This window comes from Aristolochia californica, unplaced genomic scaffold, assembly GCF_029961685.1.
Source record: "Aristolochia californica isolate CCGP_79_NKW_82.1479 unplaced genomic scaffold, dmAriCali1.0.hap1 SCAF_11, whole genome shotgun sequence".
NCBI lineage: Eukaryota > Viridiplantae > Streptophyta > Magnoliopsida > Piperales > Aristolochiaceae > Aristolochia > Aristolochia californica.
The window spans coordinates 449,579-470,919 of NW_027181782.1; the positions used below are offsets into that span (position 1 = coordinate 449,579).

General features: G+C 37.8%; 3 protein-coding genes and 2 non-coding genes across 5 annotated transcripts; all 5 read right to left on the bottom strand.

Moving 5' to 3' along the window:
• Positions 1-103: 103 nt before the first annotated feature.
• LOC137944292 (pentatricopeptide repeat-containing protein At4g21705, mitochondrial-like) lies at positions 104-2,695 on the bottom strand. The gene is made up of 2 exons (XM_068789935.1): positions 2,365-2,695; positions 104-1,677 (listed from the first exon to the last, which is right to left on the bottom strand). Exons 1-2 carry the CDS (start codon positions 2,626-2,628, stop codon positions 445-447), a joined length of 1,497 nt encoding a protein of 498 aa, XP_068646036.1. The 5' UTR covers positions 2,629-2,695; the 3' UTR covers positions 104-444.
• Positions 2,696-5,548: 2,853 nt separating this feature from the next.
• Positions 5,549-5,717, bottom strand: LOC137945078 (small nucleolar RNA snoR138). Its single transcript, XR_011110898.1, has one exon. It is a non-coding gene; the product is annotated as a small nucleolar RNA snoR138 (small nucleolar RNA).
• A 6,455-nt stretch (positions 5,718-12,172) lies between these two features.
• On the bottom strand, positions 12,173-12,270 carry LOC137945076 (small nucleolar RNA U19). Its single transcript, XR_011110896.1, has one exon. It is a non-coding gene; the product is annotated as a small nucleolar RNA U19 (small nucleolar RNA).
• A 1,652-nt stretch (positions 12,271-13,922) lies between these two features.
• On the bottom strand, positions 13,923-17,431 carry LOC137944420 (pentatricopeptide repeat-containing protein At4g21705, mitochondrial-like). Its single transcript, XM_068790100.1, has 2 exons — positions 17,086-17,431; positions 13,923-15,277 (listed from the first exon to the last, which is right to left on the bottom strand). Exons 1-2 carry the CDS (start codon positions 17,341-17,343, stop codon positions 14,282-14,284), a joined length of 1,254 nt encoding a protein of 417 aa, XP_068646201.1. The 5' UTR covers positions 17,344-17,431; the 3' UTR covers positions 13,923-14,281.
• A 1,862-nt stretch (positions 17,432-19,293) lies between these two features.
• On the bottom strand, positions 19,294-20,507 carry LOC137944455 (expansin-A12-like). Its single transcript, XM_068790141.1, has 3 exons — positions 20,378-20,507; positions 19,978-20,287; positions 19,294-19,606 (listed from the first exon to the last, which is right to left on the bottom strand). Exons 1-3 carry the CDS (start codon positions 20,505-20,507, stop codon positions 19,294-19,296), a joined length of 753 nt encoding a protein of 250 aa, XP_068646242.1.
• Between the last annotated feature and the right edge of the window lie 834 nt (positions 20,508-21,341).

Below are 21,341 nucleotides of genomic sequence, written 5' to 3' on the forward strand. Positions count from 1 at the left end.
TTGTCAAGCAAATTTATTCATCTGGTTGAAATTTTATAGTATTTGTGAAGGTTTTAGGCAAGGAAAAATAGAATCTGATAGATGATTACCTCCAAAACCACTGTTATCAACAAATCATCCGAAACTTCCCATTGCCAACAAGCTTTAGCCAATTAACCAACTAGTCAAACACATCGACTTGAACAATGCATAGAATTTACTGCATATCAGTTGAAATGACCAAGATTCACCATAGGGGTACCTGAGAAATATTGGGGGAAAGAAAACCGATATGAACCCAATACAGGCCCTGTTAGCCTCCAGGAAAATTCGATCCATTTAAGGCCATACAGGAAAAACTATGGAATGATAATCACAGGTCAGTAAGGTTTAGTGAACCAGCCATGCAGGGTGTGTACCCACAGCAGAGCTCATCCATATATATTACCAGTAAGCAGTAGGCACTTACTCATGCCTTGATCCCAAAATCTCTTTGGTCACCTCATCAGGCTTTATATTATTGGCCTCCATGCTCTCCAAAATCTCTTTATACTCTTTCCCCTCTCTAATATTTGCCTTGATCAGGGTATGATACATGCCTCTGTCCATTGGGATTACAGCAGATAGCAACCCAACAAAACCCTCAACCTCTTCAACCCTACCTTCCTCTCCCAACCATTGCAATAGTTTCTTTATCACTGTAGGTGTAGGCCTCCAGCCTTCATTTCCGGGGTATGACGATATCGCCTTCTTCATATACTCAAAGGCCTTTCCCATGTCACCCTTCTCTACAAATGCAGCAGCTAAGATCCCAAAACTATTAGGTATTGGAACTTTTCCTTTCTTCATGATCTCTTCAAGCATGGCCTCAGCCTTCTCCAGCATGCCCCTTTGACAATACCCAATGAGGAGAACATTTGGCACTCGGAAATCGAAATTGTTTGCACAAGTCTCCCACTCCTTCAACAAAGATTTTGCATCTTCAAACTCATTAAGTTTTACCAAAGCGCCTAGCATTGAAATGTAATCCTTGTTGATCACTTTCTTAGATGCCTTTTTACACTTCCATAGCCTCTCCACCTCCAATTTGTTTCCAAGAGAGCCATGCAGTGTAATCAAAAAGTTATAACCTTCTGCCTTGGTTTCTCCTTCCAGCTTCTTTTCTGATTCCTTCAGGGCTGAAACAGCCTTATCAGTTAGACCAGCTTTTCGGTATGCATTTGCCACAGCAGCGTAAGTGTTCCAATCCATAACTATATGTGCTTGACCCTCCATTTCTTCCAAAACTTTTTCCATCCCTTCAATATCAGATCTTTCACCATAAGAATTAATGCAAATTCTGTAGCTGAAATTGTCAGGCACAACCTTGTTTTCCTTCATCTCGGCCAGCAATTCGGGTATCCTCTCATACTGACCTGTATTAGTGTAGAGGCACATGAGATCATTATAGGGTAAAGCCGATGAGGCAAAACCCAACTCTTTCATTTTTTGCATATGAGAAAGAGATCTTTCAGTTAATTTTTCTCTTACATAACAGTTCAATAACGCTCCATAGGTCTTCTCATTTAGGTCCTTCTCGTTCAAATTATTGAAGTACGTTTCTGCAGAATCCAATCCATGGACTCTACCAATCAGATCCAATTGCACAGCATGATCACTTGATCTTAGACTGCATTTGACACCCATCCACTCAGAGACCTGCATCCAAAGAGAGCCAGCCACATATAAGATTACCTCTCAAATGTACAGATCAAGTGCAATGACAGGGGGGTGTCTTTCCCATTATCTACTCTATAGCTAGACCCTTTATTGGTTTCATGAAGGCTTATAGACATAAAAGAATTTCAATGTGCACAATTGACTCGGCTACTCTGGCATATGCTTTAACCAGCCTGTCACAGAATTACTCTCTTTACCGCTTATTCTCCTAAAGTATCAGCCAAACAAATTTTTCAACAGAGAGACAGAACGACTTGTTTTGCTGTGTTAGTACCACAATCCAAGTAAAACTTTCGTGACATACTCCGAATATCCAGAAAACTGTTCTTCAGGACTCGTGTTCCTTCCATAGAGCACTCATCAACAACGAGAAGAGCGAGAAGTGCGGTTGCAGTGCTCAATTTTGAGAAAGATAAGCTGCACCGTTTTCATTTTCAGTCCTCCCATTGAACTCAATACAGAAAACCAACTAATCAACAACCTCCCCTCCCAACCAGTGTTTCATTCAATATTTCCCGCTACCAAGGGGAATAATAAAATAGAAACAGATTCGATTAAAGAAGGCACATAACATCTGCTATAATGACCAAACACCGCAGAGAATCAACAAGAGAGTAATGAGAGATTATGTTCAAAAGTAGAGAAAAAAAAAAAAAAAAACTGCACCTCTAAAGCCTGCTTATAGCGACGGCGCATTCGTAGATCCCGAATGATTCGATTCAGCTCCGCCGTGCTAACTTTCGTCCCTTTATACGCCCATCTATCAAGCTCAGGAACAAGGCTGATGTTCGGGTTCCCCAGAGGACTGAGTTTGGCATAGAGAGTATTCTGACCGCCTCGCTTGGACGCGTATAATCTAGTGGGAGAGAAACCGCTCCACTGGAGAGTTCTGCGGAGACGATTCATGGTCGAGAAAAGAGAAGAAGACATTTGGGGTTTCTGGGGGATTCTGTAGCTGCCTTCGTCCTGTCCAGGCTTCCGGACAAGTTCTCAAAGGAAGCCAAGAGGGGTTTAGGCTCCTAGTAGGGTTTAACGATTTGGACAATTAACCATAGTTGCCACCAGTATGGTGGGTCTGATCGGAGTTCGATAAGGGTCGGATTTACCAAAATCCTAACTCGAACCTAATCCCCTACCCGTAAAAAAAACACGGATTTATCAAACCCGAACCCGAACCGATCACCATGCTTGTAACCCCATCCCCAACCCGTCTAAACCCCATTTTATATCTGTTTCATATATGAGTTGGGTTCAGGTCAAATTTTAAAAACCTGTCCCGACCCGAACTCCGACGGATTTTTTTCTTGCCCAATCCCCAAACCATGGGGTGAAATTACAAATCCAAACCCACGTTTTTCAGATTGGATACCACAAAATTTCTCAATGAAATAGAAACCAAAATAACTAGCCACTTAAGAAACCTTTTCTCCCAACTAATAAATACAAGATCTTTATACTCACTAATATATATGAAACTATCTTTTAACACTCCTCTTCATATATAGGTACGTAGATAATTTTGGATGGATGCCCACATATAAGAACTTTGTTCTAATACCATGTTAAATTAGGTCGAAGACCCTATCCCAAAATGACTAACCACTTAAGAAATATTTTTTTCCAACTTATAAATACAAAATCTTTATACTCACTAATGTATGTAAAACTATACTTTTTAACAAAAACAATACAAGTGGTATACAACTCCACACAGCTAATTATACATATTACACCTCAAGGCACTTATAAAGAAAATATCTCTAAGCCCTTTAATTACATCAAATATTTTTTTTCATTTGGAATGGTCTTGTGTGATTAATTTTAATGTTTTCCTTTTTCTCCAGGAGGAAATTTAAAGTTTGTTTGATGGGCATGTGACCAATCTTTTGAATTGTTTCAGGTGGTGGTGCCCTCTCTGATGAGCATAACTGAACCCGTATTAATTTGTACATAATACACATGGAAAGACTAGTGTTTCCTGTAATCTATTGTATTCTCTATCGTGATTAGTTCTTGTAATTGTACACAAGTATCAAATTAATGAAAAGGTTTTCTTCTCCTCAAGAAATCTGTTTTGGTCTTATTTACCTTCAAATCTGTTCATTTGCTTATACAGGACTTAGTTGTATTCAGGAGAGAAGGATTTTGCATGCTCAATATGCATTTAAGAAGAAGCATTCTGAGGATAAACTTGGTGACAAAAGATAGTGAAACTAAAAGACCTTTACCTGCCTTAATTTCCAATTGCACAGTCCTCCCTCCTATATTAATTTTTTCATGCTTGAAATGGTTGACAAATTCTTGAAGAACCAAGGGAGGCTCAAGTTTTGATGGTGATAGTGGTCATAAGCAAGAGATAATTCATATGACTTTGCACTTCCATCCACAAAACTGAAACAAAGTTTTAGCCAATACAGACTAATTAACAATTTTTTCTTTAAAAAATATCACTGGACAAAGTAGATACTAATATGAGCAAATTACCAAAAAAGATTGGTATTGTCAAAATGAAAGCTAGAGAAAACATTCAAAGAGTTCATAAATTTTCAGCTGCATGAGGCTACAATGTAGAACTCCATACAAGATTGCAGTGAGATTTCCGAACCCACAATATCTCAACCGCTTCTCTCAACAACTGGGAGATTCAATCCAAACCAACAGCAAATCTAGTTGAATGACTTCTATGAGATGTGCAGAGATGCAGCTCCAGAGCAAGATATTTGAAAAGAAAAACTCAAATTGTAGGCAGCACAATCAAAACGTTTTTAACAGAGACAAAGAGCTCAGACACTGCTTTCCACTCAACACAATGATGCTGTGCATCTGCAGAGACGGGCCAAATAGACTATGACCATGATACCATTAGTAGGGTAGACTACTTCTCACATATCGAGACCATTTAAAGAAGAAACATAACTAATTCCAGAACATCATTCTGTTACTTTTACATAAAAAATTAGAGTTTCATTTTGTCCGTGTGATATATATTAATGTTATGCAAGTGCTTGAGATCTAGTTGTATATGTGGAAAAATTGCCCAGGTCAAATTTGTAATATTTTGGCAGATGTTTTGCTGCCTAGGCCACAATAGTCATTTACCTCCATGCAGACTATCAAAGATTCTAAGCACAAACTGGCATATTTCATACTAAGTTCAAGGAAATTTTAGAAGGCCTCTGTCCTCATATTCTTGTAAACTCTATGTTATAAACTGAAACTTTTTGCACATTCCAAAATGAATTAACCAAGGCAAGTCACAAGCACCCAAAAGTGGACAAAGTACCCAGTAGTTGAGTGGCAGATTTGCATGGGTGCAGACATGAAACTCCTTTAATTCTCACTTTGTTTACCTTTTTTCCACTGAGCTTTTCATAAACAATTTGTTAGGGGAATTGTATAATACTACCTATCCAATAAAAAATTGAAGACTTGGTTGGTGTTAGGCCTCCTCTTGTCAATAATGGACTGGTATATTGTTGGATGCTCTCATGATCCCAAACCCCACTTAAATGATATCCATATATTAACTCCAACTGCATTCATCACAGGAATGCACACAAGAAACTAACAAATAAGACCATTATACACAAAAATGAACACAATAGCACAGCAAATTCAGCCAATGAGGAATGTAATCCTGTATACGTACTGGATTTGGTCCGGATCTGGACCATTCACAAATATCCAGATAACCAAAATCCAAATACCCAAAGAATTATTTGGATTTGGATATCCAAATCCAATCCCTCAAATAATACCAAGATTCGAATAACATCTGAATCAAAAAACCTAAACCACCCTTCTTTCAGGGGATTCCTTTTTCTTAAGACGAATAGAATTAAAAAAATTCAAATTTCCGGAGCTATCTAGGAAAGAAGCTGATAAAGAAATTGCTCCTTCCGTTCAAAGGATTGCGGAGGGAGATCCGTCAATCGTAACTCCGCCTTAATCTGCGCTTCCGTCTGAACCGAATGTAGATGGGATTGTTTTTTACTACTTCCGGTTATTCAAGAAGCGTTAATAACGTTAAAATCACGTAAAAAACAAAATAGAAGGCGAGTGATGTCTAAAGCTGCTAGGGGGATAATGGATCTGACTTTCTGCCATAATCCCCTCAAAAGGCTTTCCATCAGTGTATGCCTCTTAACTAAGCCATGCTCTGCAACAGAGAAATAGAACACTGTGACCATTCATAGCTTTCTCTAGAGGCAAAGTCGGCCAAAAAATTCAGAAGGGAAATTCGATAAATAAAATAGAGAAAATACCGCATTATGACTCATGATTTCCAGGTTGCAGTCTTCCCAAAGGCACTAATCAATCAAGCAGGAAAAGAAAGAAAAAAAACTGCCTTATGTCAGAGTACAGTACATCTATAATCTCTACTACAAAAATCTAGTGATATAAGCGAAAAAATTGGCCACAGTCATTTGTCTGCTTGCAGACAACCAAATAACGGGTATAATGTTAGATGATCTCACGCCCAAACCCCACTTAAATGATATGAATATGTGAACCCCAAGTGCAATCATCACAGGCATGCACACAAAACCAACGAATTAGATCATCCACACAACAATGAACATAATAGCACAGCAAATTCATCCAAAGACGATTGTAGAGCTTAAATGTCCAAGACTTTGTCCAGATATTGAAATCCCAGATCCAGTCCATTCACGAATATCCAGACTACCATAATCTGATTATCCAAAGAATTATCTAAATTTGGATATTCCAATCCAATCCATCGGATAAATACCCAAATTCGGATAACATGCAAATCCAAAAACCTAAAACAGATTTTTTTAACAAAGAAAAGTAAAAAATTCAAGTTTTTGGAACTATCAAGAAAAGGTGCTAATAGAAAAATCGCTCCCTCTCAAATGATTCCAAAGGAAGGTCAGTCAATCGTACCTCCGTAATAATATGTTCCTCCATCTGAACCGAATGCAAATGAGATTGTCTTCTACCACTTCCAGTTATTCAAGAGGCATCAACCAGGTTAAAACAACGAAGAAAACAAAATATGAAACAGATGATGTCCAAGGTTGCTTAGAGGACAATGGATCTGACTATCTGCCATAATCCCCTCAAAAGGCCTTCCATCAGTGTATACCTCCTAACTAAGCCATGTTTTGCAACAGAGGAATAGAACCTTGTGACCATTCATAGCTTTCTCTGGAGGTAAAGTTGGCAGAGAAAATTAGAAGGGAAATTAGATAAACAAAGGAAGAAAATAATCCTCATTACGTCTCATGAGTTTCAGGCTGTGATCTACCCAAAGGCACCAATTGATCAAGCAGGAAAAAAAAGAAAAAAATTGTCATACATCAGAGTACAGTAGATCTATAGTCTCTAGTGCAAAAATCTAGTTATGTAAGTGAAAAAATTGGCCATGTCAATTTTTTAATATTTTTCAGATGTTTTTGCTCTTCTGGGCAAAACAGTCATTTACCAACATGCAGACTATCAAAGATCTAAAGGCAGACTTCATACTAATTCTATAGAAATTTCTGCAGGCGACTATCTTCCTGTAAACCTTATACTATTAACTGAAATTTTTTGGATATTGCAAAATGAATTCAACTAGGCAAGTCACAAGCACCCAAAGTGGGCTTTGTACCCAGTAATTGAGTGCCAGATTTGCTTTCATTACCGTGGCCACATGTTCTCACCTTTTTTACCTCTTCTCCAATGAGCTTTAGAGTTCAGAGTTTAGGGTTTAGGGGGGGTTTAGGGCTATTGTATCACAATACCTATCCAATAAAATTCTGAAGAAAATGGTCAGTGATAGGCACTCTCTTGTCAACAATGAACTAGTATGATATTGGATGTTCTCATGGCTCACACCCTACTTAAATGATATGCATATATGAACTCTAAGTGCATCCATCAAAAGCATAACTAACAAATTAGAGCATCACACAAAAAAGAACACAATAACACAGAAAATTCATCCAATAACTATAGGGCTGTAAACGTATCGGACTTGATCTGGATATTGCAATTCCAGATCCAGTCCGCAAACAAATATTCAAAGATCCAAAATCCAAATATCCAAAGAATTATCTGAATTTTGATAACTGAATTCAATCCATTGGCTAATAACCAGATTCAAATAACATCCAAATCTAAAAACCTAAACCAACCTTCATTTGGAGGATTTTTTTTTTAATGAAAACAAGTAAAAAAATTCAAGTTTCCGGAACTATCTAGGAAAGTTGCTGACAAAGAAATTGCATCTTCCCTTCAAAAGATTCCAAATGGAGGTCCATCGATCGTACCTCCGCTTTAATCTGCGCCTCCGTCTGAACCAAATGCAGATGGAATGGTTTTCTACCACATCCGGTTATTCAAGAAGCGGCAATCAGGTTAAAACCACAAAGAAAATAAAATAGAAAATGAGAGACGTCCAAGGCTGCTTGGGGTATGATGTACCTGACTTTCTGAAATAATCCCCTCAAAAGACTTTCAGCTGTGTATGAGTCCTAATTAAGACATTTTCAGCAACAGAGGAATAGAATCACGAGACCATACATAGCTTTCTCTACACGAAAAGTCAACACAAAATCAGAAAGGAAATTAGATTAAAAAAGGGAGAAAATAATCCGAATTACGACTCATAATTTTCAGTTCCAAGAGGTGCAAATCAGTTAATCGAGGAAAAAAAACTACCTTATATTGGAGAACAGTAAATCTCTAACGTCTACAGTAAAAATCTAGTGATATATTTGGAAAAATTGACCAGGTCAAATTTGTAATATCTTTGTGGATGTTTTACTCCTAAGGTTAAAATAATCATTTAACTACATGGAAACTATCAAAGATCTAAAGCACAAACTGGTAGACTTCATACTAATTCCAATGAAATTTTAGGAGGCCTTTATCCTCCTATTCTTGTAAACCTTATATATTAACTGAAATTTTGTGCACATTTCAAAAAGAATTCAGCCAGGCAAGTCACAAGCACCAAAGTGGACTACGTACCCAGTAATTGAGTGCCAAATTTGCTTGGGTGCAGACGTAGAATTACTTTCATTACCATGGCCACACGTTTTCAGCTTTTTTTACCTCTTTTCATTGAGCTTTTCATAAACAATTTGTAAGGGGGATTGTATAACAATACCTATCCAATAAGCTTTTGAAGACAATGGTCAGTGATAGGCATCCTCTTGTCAATGAACCAGTAAAATGTTGGGTGATCTCATGGCCCAAACCCACTTAAATGATATGCATATATGAACTCTGAGGGCATTCGTCATAGACATGATACAAGTAACTAACAAATAAGAACATCCACACAACAATGAACAAAATAGCACAGCAAATTCATCCAACAAGGATTGTAGGGCTGTAAATGTACCGGATATCAAAGCTCTGGATCAAGTATGTTCACAAATATTCAGATATCTGAAATCCAAATATCCAAAGAATCATCTGAATTTGGATATCCGAATCTAATCCGTCATTAATACCCAAGATTCTCCAAAAAACCTAAAGCACCCTTCTTTTGGGGGAGATGTAAACAATTTATAGTTTCTGAAACTCTCTCAGAAAGGTGCTGATAAAGAAATAGCTCCTTCCCCTCAAACAACTCCAGATGGAGGTCTGTCAATTGTACCTCCACCTAAATATGGGCCTCCGTCTGAACCGAATGCAAATAGGATTGTTTTCTACCACTTCCTATTAATCAATAGACGTTAGTCAAGTTAAAACCATAAAGAAAACAAAATAGAAGACAAGAGATGCCAAGGCTACTTGGGGGATGACGGATCTGACTTTCTGCCATAATCCCTTCAAAAGGCCTTTTGTCAGTGTATACCTCCTAACTAAGACAAGATCTGCAACAAAGGAATAGAACCCTGCGACCATGCATAGCTTTCTCTAGAGGCAAAATCGGCGCAAAAAATCAGAAGGAAAATTAGATAACGAAAAGGGATAAATAAGCCACATAAAGACACATGATTTTCAGGTTACAGTTTTCCAAGAGGTAGGAAAAAGAAAAAGAAAAAAACTGCCTTACCTCAGAGTACAGTAGATCTATAACCTTTACTGCAAAAATCTAGTCATATAAGTAGAAAAAATTAGCTACATAAATTTTGTAATATTTTTGCAGATGTTTTGCTCCTTAGGCAAAAAAGTCATTTACCCACATGCAGACTATTAAAAATATAAGACCAATAGACTTCATACTAATTCAAATAAAATTTTAGCGGGCCCCTGTCATCTTATTCTTGTAAACCTCATATTATTAACTGAAAACTTTTGCACCTTCCAAAATGAATTCAACTATGCAAGTCACAAGCACCCACAGTGGACTTAGTACCCAGTGATTGAGTGCCACATTTGCTTGGGTGCAGACATGAAACTGCTTTTATTACCATGGCCACGGATTCTCATTTTTTTAACCCCTTATTCACTGAACTTTTCATAAACAATTTGTTAGAGGGATTCTATCCAATAAGATTTTGAAGACTGATAGGCCTCCTCTTGTGAACTAGTACCTTGTTGGATGTTCTCATGGTCCAAACCCACTTAAATGATATGCATATATGAATTCTTAGTGCATTCATCACAGGCATGCACCCAAGAAACTAACAAATAAGAGCATCCACATAAAAATGAACACAATAGCACAGAAAGTTCATCCAATGAGGATTGTAGGGCTGTAAATGTTTCAGACTTAGTCTGGTTATTGAAATTCTGGATCCAATCCGCTGGTAAAAATCTAGAAATTCAAAATTGGAATATCCAAAGAATTAACTGAATCTTGATGACCAATCCAATCCGTCGGATAATGCCTAAAATCAGATAACATCCAAATCCAAAAACTGAAAAAATCCTCTTTGGCATTTTTATTTTTTATTTTTTATTTTTTTTATGACGAGAAGTAAAAAATTCCCAAGTTCCTGGAACTATCTAGGAAAGGTGCTGATAAAGAAATAGCTCCTTCCACTCAAACGATTGTGATGGGATGGTTTTCAACCAGTTTTGGTTATTCAAGAGGAGTCAATCAGGTTAAAACCATGAAGAAAACAAAATAGAAGAAAGGAGATGTCCAAGGCTGCTTGGGGATAATGGATCCGACTTTCTGCCATATTCCCCTCAAAAGGCCTTCTATCAGTGTATGCCACCTAACTAAGCCATGTTCTGCAACAGAGGAATAGAACCCTGTGACCATTCATAGCTTTCTCTAGAGGCAAAGTTGGCAATGAAAATCAGAAGGGAAATTAGATAAACAAAAGGAGAAATTAATCTGCATTACAACTCATGATTTTCAGGTTGCAGCTCTCCCAGAGGCGCCAATCAATCACACAAGAAAAAAAACTGCCTTACGTCAGAGTACAATAGATCTATAATCTAAACTGTAAAAATCTAGTGATATATGTGAAAAAATTGGCCAGGTCAAATTTTATTATTTTGTAGGTTTTTTATCCACAGGGCAAACTAGTCATTTACCTACATGCATACTATCAAAGATCTAAGCACAAACCACTAGACTTCATACTAATTCCAAGGAAATTTTAGTAAGTCGCTATCCTCCTATTCTTGTAAACCTTATATCATAAACTGAAACTTTCTGTACATTCCAAAATGAATTCAACTAGACAAGTCACAAGCACCAAGTGGACTTTGTACCCAGTAATTGAGTGCCAGATTTGCTTGGGTGCAGACATGAAATAGCTTTCATCACCATGGCCACATGTTCACTCTTTTCTTACCTCTTCCACACACATCTTTTTTTTCTTTTTTTTTTTTTTTTTTTTTGATAAAGTCTTCCACATACAGCTTTTCATAAATAATTTGTTGGGGGGATTGTAACACAATACGTATCCAGTAAAAAATTGACAATGGTTGGTGATAGGCATCCTCCTGTCAATCATGAACTAGTCGGATGATCTCATGGCCCAAACCCCACCTAAATGATATGCATATATGAACTCTAGTGCACTCATCACAGGCATCCACACAAGAAATAAACAAATAAGAGCATCCATAAAAAAATGAACACAATAGCACAGAAAATTCATCCAACGAGGATTGTAGGGCTGTAAACTACCAGATTTGTCCGGATATTGAAAATCCAGATCTGGTCCACTCACAAATATTTAGATATCCAAAATCAGAATATCCAAAGAATTGTCTGAATTTGGATATCTGAATCCAATCAGTCGGATAATACCCAGATTCAAATAACATCCAAATCCAAAAATCTAAATCACCCTTCTTTTAGGGGATTGTTTTTATGAAAAGAAATAAAAAAAATCAAGTTTCGGAACTATTTAGGAAAGGTGTTGATAAAGTAAATTGTTTCTTACCCTCAAACGATTCTGGAGGAAGGTCCGCCGATTGTACCTCAGCCTTAATACGCGCCTCCGTCTGAACTAAATGCAAGTGGGATTGCTTTCTACCACTTCCAGTTATGCAAGAGGCATCAATCAGGTTAAAACAACAAAGAAACAAAATAGGAGACTGGAGATGTCCAAGGCTGCTTGGGGGATGATGGATCTGACTTTCTGCCATAATCCCCTCAAAAGGCCATCCATCAGTGTATGCCTCCTAACTAAGCCAAGTTCTGCAACAGAGGAATAGAACCCTGTGACCATTCATAGCTTTCTCTAGAGGCAAAATCGGCACAGAATATCAGAAGGGTAATTAGATAAACAAAAGGGAGAAAATAATCCACACTACAACTCATGATTTTTAGGTTGCTATTTCCAAGAGGCGCCAATCGATCAAAGCAGGAAAAGACAAAAACTGCCCTCCGTCAGAGCACAATAGATCTATAATCTCTATTGTAAAATCTGGTGATATATGTAGAAAAATTGGCCACATCAAATTTTTAATATTATTGCAGATGTTTTGCTCCTCAAGGCAAAACAGTCATTTACCTACATGCAAACTATCAAAGATCTAAGCACAAACTGGCGTACTTCATACTAATTCCAAGGAAATTTTAGCAGGCCTCTGTCCTCCTATTCTTGTAAAACTTATATTATTAACTGAAACTTTCTGTACATTCGAAAATATATAAGTAAATTCATCCAACATTAAACCAAAGGAGTATATTAACATATTACCAAAGGAGTCTCTTTTATATATTAAAACAACCAATGATTTCAAGTGTCAAGTAAGAGTTCAAAAACCATCCAAAGTGAGCAAAACTTTTTGCATAACAAGGAAGAAAGAGAGCAAACATTTCATGACCATAGGCAGAACAAGTATGAACACACAAAACAGACCTACCTAATTGTAGCATCAGACCAGCTTTAGCCACTGCATCAGGAATGGATGATGGATCTTTGGTGATAACCAACCACCTATGAACACCAACTTTTCCTGAAAAAAATCAAATGATCAACAATTGAAAGTATCCATCCTAGTGTCACCAATAGTTTTAGCAGGTCCATACATATATTCACAGATTTGTGTTATCCACAAATTCTAAATTAAAAAACGGATAAAATTTATAACTGAATAAATCTACAACAAATATGTAAAATCAAGAAAAAAAATTATAAAAATAAATAATAACAACAATGTGGTGGGTCCCAGTGGGACTCAATGGACATAATGGTGTTCTCACCAATGGAGTTATTTGGGTCATACTTGTAGTTATAAAATTAGTTTCAAGCTATGAGACTTATGATTTATCTATCATTAAACAATAACACATCATGTTTACCAAATGAACTCACCCTTAAGAAGATCAGGAATCACATCTGTAACTAACATAATATTTCTTAGTAATAAAGGTTTCGTTAGTGCCCCTAGTTAGAATTTTATATCCCAGGAAAAACTAGAAATGTTTTTTCCTAGGATACACATTTCCAAGAAACTTTCATTTACTAGGCAATTATATGAAATATTTTAAAATTTTCCACAGAAAATTAAATAGACCTGTTGGTACCTTTTCGAGGAAAATAAATGAAAATTAATAATAAATCTCATACATTATCATACTTATCTGATAAATTTTCAATAAAATAAATTTTTAAATACAAAATTGCCATAAAACATTGCCTTGTGCTGAAAGTATTACATCATCAATTATCAAATACTTATTCAAAAAATTTCCATAAGGTTTTCCGGCCCATCTTGGCTGGAAAATTTTACCTGAAAAATTATATGATTTTCCTAATAAGAATTTCTAGCTAAAAATTTTTTTCCAGAAAACATAAGGCACTAATGGTTCCTAAAAATGTATTTCCACTACAAATGCCTTTCTAGCCTTTCCTGGAAAAGACACTAACAGTACATAAGAAAAAGTCACAAGAAAAAAAAGTAATCAAATGAAAATGAAAAAATCAGTCACTTTTGGCTTTTTGAACATAGAAATTGAAGTTGGTCATTTGGTTTTTCCAAGTGAAAAATACAGAAAGCTACACAGGTTAAGCTGCCATATGGTGCACAAAAAATGATACAAAGCATATCTTCAAGATCCACTGATACATTTCCTGCCTGTAGAAAACATCTGTTCAGAAAACTCTCGAAGACTTCCACTCTTCAATGTTGTGTTCATTCCCCTTCTAAGATATGATCTCCATTCATCTTTCAAGCAACCAAGAGCATTCTAATCCTCGGCTTAAGCTTCCTCCTTCGTCTCATTTGTTTCTTCTGCCTTCTTCCTGTACTCTGATGCCTTTCCTGTCTCACCATTCTTTTCAAAAGCCTCTGCCAAAATTAAATAAGAGCTCGATCTGGGAACCCTTTCTTTCTTTTCATAATTTTCCAGCATGGATTCTGCTTTCTGCAACATACCCTTTTGACAGTATGCACTAAGAAGAATGTTTGGTATCCGGAAATCGAAGTCGTTCCCACAAGTTTCCCAATCTTTCAACAGAGATTCAGCCTTCTCAAGCTCATTAAGTTTTACTAACAAGCCAAGCATGGTCATGTATTCCTTGTTAATAATCTTCTTACATGAAGACTTGAGATGCTTCCACATCCGATTCACTGCAGATTTATTTCCAAGAGAACCGTACATTGAAATCAAACGGTTATAGCCATCTCTTTGTGATTCTTTACGCACCATCCTTTCTGTTTTTTTAACGGTTGAAGTAGCCTTATCAGTAAGACCAGCTTTTAGGTATATGTTTGCTACAGCAGCATATGTGTTCCAATCCATGGTGATATGATCCTGAGCTTTCATCTCCTCTAAAACCTTCTCCATCCCTTCTATATCAGATCTTTCACCATAAGAATTTATGCAGATTCTATAGCTGAAATTGTAAGGTACAACTTGACCGTTCTTCATATCGGCAAGCACTTCGGGTACCTTTTCATACTGGCCTGTTTTATTATAGAGGCACATAATGTTATCATATGGTACAGAAGTTGAAGCAAAGCCTAACTGTTTCATCTTCTGCATCTGAGCGAGGGATTTGTCAGTTAATTTTTCTCGGACATAACAGTTCAACAGAGCACAATAAGTTTTTTCATTTTTGTCCTTCTCCTCCAGACTATTGAAGTAGGTTTCTGCAGACCCTGACCCATGGACCTCACCAATCAGATCCAACCTCAAGGCATGTTCACTTGGAGTTATTTTATAAATGTCTTTGGAGCACATCCACTCAGTAGCCTGCATTGAAAAGCCATTCATATATCATTTTTTTTTAGAAAGATACGATTTATTAACAAAACCCAAATGCAAGAAAATACATCAAAGAGGGGGATCCCCTACGATGAAAGATTTAAGGAAAACTCCTGCTTTAGCTAAAGAGTCATCCAACTCATTAGCAGACTGAGGAACATGAGACCAGATATGGACTACATTAGAAGAGAAATCCTGAATTTCAAAGAAACTCTACCAATGGCACCATTCATATATCATATAATCCATGAAATATGAAAAACCTGCAAGCTTGAAATGTTTAATTGTTTTCAGGTTTAATTACAGATAGACTGAATGCAGCAATAACAGCCCTTCACACTCTTAACATACACATGAAACAATTGGAATAAAATGTCATGGGATAATACTTAACCAAATTGCAAAGTTGCTAGCATTTGTAAAATTTACCCAAAATCTCAGTAAATTTATGACGAAAAACAATTACAAGACAAGCAGCTTGTTCCTTCCCATACCTTCTAGATCCCACATAAATTCCCATGTAATTCCACAATTATGGAACAGAATCAGCACTTCATATCAGGGTTTGCCCTATCACTAAGACATGCTGTAATATCAGAGCCTAAAACAGGTGTGCTGACCAACTTGAACTCATGGTACCTGATATGAACTGGATGCCAACATGGCAAACCATGTTTACATTCCTGGCACATTCATTAGCCACTTAGAAGTAGTGTTTTTGTTGCAGCTACTCTGAGTAGTTTAGCTGAACCCATAAATTAGGACATCTTTTTTTTTTAATTCAATATTTGGACATCTTTTACTATAAAATTTTTATTTTTTTAGAAAGTTTTACCATAGAATGTTTGGTGAATCTCTTTCAGAAAAGTATTTTAACAATTTCAAATATTTTTCTCCCTCATTTCTTTCAAGGCTAGAGTTCTCAGTGCGTGCAACAAACGCCACCTCGGAAAATGGAAACTGCCATTCCAAATTAGAGTAGTATCATAGTTTCATAGAACAACAAACAGAACTGCAGGATTCATGATATTCCTCTTTTTCTAGTAACAATTACCCCACAGAAAGTTGCATTTCCTGCAAATAATGCTTGTCCAGACTTCATCTCCCGAGTGTTTTCCCATAATAGAAATTGGTGAACCAATCTGCACCAGATACCTAAATCTTACAACCCAAATAAATCTCTGTTCAATTACAAGACTATAACAACAACATAGAAGTATCTAGGAGAGGATGATGCATATGGCACCATCAAAATAAAAAAAACTCCATGTTATAGCAAGAGCAGTTATAGCAACTCTGTAGCATAATACATGAAATCTGAAAATAATTCCTCCCAGTCACAGACAGACAAACCTGAACCCTAATTATTGTCAAATTTATCAAAAGCCTTATTCGAAAAGCTGCTAATAAGACTAGCTTCTTTTCCAGAACTCTCTAGATGCTTTCTCTAATCGTCAAGGTTCCCTTAGAAACAACATAAAATAATATGGAAGGGTTTCTCTCTCGGTTTGGCTGCATTCACTTTAAGTTGACTTACCAAGTTTCGCCACGCCACAGAGTGGGCATAAAAGAATAAGAAATGAAAAAAAAGTTGAATAAAAAGCAAATTGAAGCACATAAAACGAAAACAAACCATCGAAGATGCCAAAAAAAAAAAAGCCTTCCCTATCAGAGTAATCACATCCACCGACATCCATACAACAAACAATCCACCAAAGTCCATTAGCTTCCTGACTCACCAGATATCCATTCCAAACTACAGTCAAACAAAGAAAGTCCAGGGAGAGCCAAATCACCTGCAACGCATGTCTATACCGGTGGCGCTTCCGTAGATCACGAATGATATAACAAAGGTCTCCTGCGCAAATATTCTTCCCAGATCCGACCCACTGATCAAGCTCAGGCAATATGGTGTTAAGCGCTCCCAGAGGACTGAGCCTGGTATGGAGCCTGTCCTGTCCTCGCTCAGCCCTGTAACATCTGATAGCATAAGTGCAGTTCGGTCCGAGGGTTTTACGAAGACGATTAGTGATCGAGAACAACGAAGTGCCCATGGCGGATTTCGAGCTTCTGAGAATTACACCGGGAACTGCAGATTTCAAGACAGGGTGCTTCGGTGGGGTTTAGGGTTTTAGAAAGTAATGGAAAATTAGAAACACTTTTCCGGTTCGAGGTGGACGGCTGCTCAAGTAGAGTGGACCCTCCGAGGTCTAGGGGTTACGGCCCGGCCCATTGAGAAACGGGCTAAGATAAATTCTTGGCCCGATATGGAATTACTTTAGGGTCTATTTGGGTAATATAAAAAATAAAATGATAAAAAATTATTTTTACTGATTATTTATTAATAAATTTTTACTATAACATAAATTTTAACTAGTTTTATTAAAAAAAATCCAACTTGTCAAGTTGACTCACAATTTGGACGAATCGTATCAGATTTTTTACCAGGGGAGTCGAATCCCCTTCTTCTATTTTGGTCGTTTTCATGTTTTATAGTTAGGTTTAGAGTTCAAATAAAAAACCCTGGTTTTATTGAGTAGTCACTACAAAGGAAATTTAATTTTTGTGCCTATATTTACACTTAAAAATAGTAATAAAATTTACAAATAATAAGATATTAAATAGAGGTAAAAAGTCCATACAAATTAACATATCTGAATTCTATACCATAATTTAAAAAAATTAAAATATCGAGTAAAACCCTAAAATACGCCCAAAAATATTGGTATTGGCCGATATTTTTTTGATTTTGGGGTATTTGAAACCAGGGTTGTATGGTCTACAAATGTGGTGTTAGTTTACTAGTAAATGTGATTCAATTGTTCTAATGTGCATGTAATTATTTTTGACTAAACAGGTTTAAAGAGGAGGACTATTTAAATCATTTGGTTGGAGAGTGGATATCAAATGATAATGAGAAATACAAAATGGGAAGCAAATAAATAAATAAACAAATAAATTATTTATAAAGTAATTCAAGACAAGGGGATATGATCCAATACACGATTTTTATTATATTTAAGGGTTCTAGTATAATACATGATACCGATATGTCCCCCAAATGTCATCAATACAGGCTAACACATATTTTCGTATGCATGAATTTAACTTGGATTTTGAAGAATTTTAAGAAATTTTTCATAGACTTGAATCAATCAGCTTTGATTCACCTAAAGTTCGAGTTCTAAACTTAGAGATTTGACCCAACTCAGGCAACCTAAAATTGAATGTGGGGTTCAAGTCAGATATCTCGAGCCGAGTTAGATGGATTTTTTTTAGAAAAACAAAAGGAAAAACAATTGAAGAAAGGAATAAGTGAGACTTCTTCTATTACAAAGCAAATTCTTCAACCACTTACATAATTTAATTGTGTTTTTGGGCAAACTTCCCTTACTCCCCCCTACTTAAAATAAACCGACCCAATTCAGCCGGCTGACCCAACCCCGAGTTTTGAAAAACCTAAGTTAATTCCCGATCATAGGTCGTAAAACCTTGATTTTAAAATTTCAGTGAGATTTTTGAAGAATTTTAAACAATAATAATTATCGGCCGAGTTGATTAACTCTCCCTGAGTTTGGCTTTAAACTCACAGACTCGACCCAACTTAGGGTTAGGGTTTTCATGAGTCCCGAGTTAGAGAGGAACTCTTGGAGTTACCATTAGTACAACACTTGTACTCTTATGATGGGATTAATAAATATTGGATTTTTTATAAGGAAAACCCACATTGAACAAATTACATAAATGAATAGTGACATATCTTCAATTTCTTATCACATAATCAAACACTTCATCAAATGCAATCGAATGAATACAGAAGACGAATCACCAGAGCTTAATTCCTTCCGGGTCTTCTCTGCAACAAACTAATCATCATCAATCAAAAAAAAAAAGAAAAAAAAAACTTCAGAAACACAAATGAATTTAATAGTTAATCTAGCTCAGACAGATTTCTGGTCAGAGCTGACGCGGCTGTCATCTTCTTCTTCTTATTCTTTCTTGTTCTAGCGGAACTGAAGCTTTGAAGCAAAAGTCTGTCCGAAGCTCCATCTGGGAGGAGCAACGTTAGAGAATTCTAGGGTTTTGCCGTCAACCAAGGTGACTCTGAAGGACAAACCTTGGTTGCGGAAATCAATGGTGCTCTGCCAGTTAGAGCCCCAGTTTCTCTGCATGGGAGCCCAGGTTCCCGTCCTTGAACCCCTCATCCATGCAGCTTTCACGTCGCCGCTTCCTCCCACGTTGGAGATCATCACCAGGTTGAAGTTCTGCTGGCCTTTCATGGTGAATCTGACTCCACCTCTCCTTGTGCATGAAACCCTGCATCAAATCCTCAAACGGATAAATACATCATCAAATGAAAAGCATAACCCAGATCCCCTCGATAGCTTGGTGAAGGAAATCTCTGGATTCGGATACAAATCGCAATTTAAAATTGACAAGAGATAACTAATTTCTGGCAATTTAAATCGCCAACTAGTCATGAACGGTGAGTGCAAGATTAAAAAAAAGAAAATAATCTTACTTGATTCGATCCGTTTCTAAGTTAAAGTTAAGTATGATTTATAAATTGCATGATCGTGGGATTTAAATTCTCTAAAACTGCAGTATATGCAGAGCTTAAGAGCATTCTGTAGAGCACAGGGATGAAGAAGAAAAGCCAGTTGGAAGGTGCAGATCATCCAGTATACCTTCTGTAGAGCACAGGGATGATCCCCTCGCTGCCAACTCTGGCAATGCGAGAGAAACCCGGCAACGACATATCGAAATGCCGGCGAGGGGGATCGCACCATCCACCGTGGTTGTTCGGCGGGCAGAAGTTTGTGGCCGTGACGACTACCGACGTCCGCCGGAGACACCATTTGGGGTCCATCTTCGCGTCACAAGTGAGCAGAAAGCATGCTCCACAGGCCTCTCCTCCCCTGAACAGCGCTCCACTCAGCGCCGCCGTGTTCACCCCGAACCCAGCATGCACCGTGTTGTCGTACCCACACGCCCCTCCTGCAGTTCACACCGAATAAAATCAAATACTTGAGTTGCGCGGCCCCGTTAGATCCCTACAGCGAGTATGCACATGAATCTGAAGCTTACCCAGGGTGGAGGGGTTCTGGTTCGCGCCGTAGAAGGTGGCATGGGCAGAAAGCCAGCCGCTGCTGGCGTAAGCTGCGGTTGCAGCTTCAAGAACGAAGCACAGACAGAAGAGAAGCTCGACTGCCGCCATTTTCGAACTCGGAAACTGATAAGAGATCACAGGAGAGAAGCTCGTCTGGAATCGGATTCCGTATATGTCCCCTTAAACTGATCATCTGAATTTATATACCGATAGTACGCGGTTGTCGGTGGACTGTTCAATTTAAACAAATCCAGAATTCTCATCCTCTGCGTCAGTTCTCTGCAACTCGACGCGGTTGTCTCGAAGTGGTACCCGAGATGGTACGGCGGCCTGTACGGTCGTTGGGTAGTTTTTACTTTTTAAGGATACAAAAGAGAGAGAGAGAGTTGACGAGAAGTCAGTCTCAAAGCCTTTCATGTTTATTGAGACGGGTCCGGCGCACTAGGGTCCACTTAAGATATAACCCCACAAACTGTACGGCAGGGCAGTCGGGCCCACAGGTATCAGGTTGGACCCCACCAAATGTATGGCAAAAGATAGGTACTCCACGAGGGAATGGAGCCCACTGGTTTTTAAGGTGGGGCCAGTCTGCACCGTCCTACAGGGGCGGAACCACCGAGGAAGCATCCATGCATGTGGAGGTTAATGGTAAGGGTTCCCGGAGAGGAGGCAAGAGGACGTGAGCGTCCTATGCCTGATCATGACTTTGCATGGGACTTCACCGGGTGTTTTGCCATCTTCGATAACGTGGGAGGCCGCGAAGGTGGCGAGAAGCTTCACGGTTCTCACCCCATGACCACGTCTCTGGGTTTTTAAGCCGGGGTTGGGTTCCCATTTTGTGAACCCGAATTAGAAGAAACTCATCCACCTCGTACTGGGCTCTATCAGTAAACTAGCTACAGTGAAACTTCAAACCAGGCCGGGCCTTGTCTTGGACTTTTC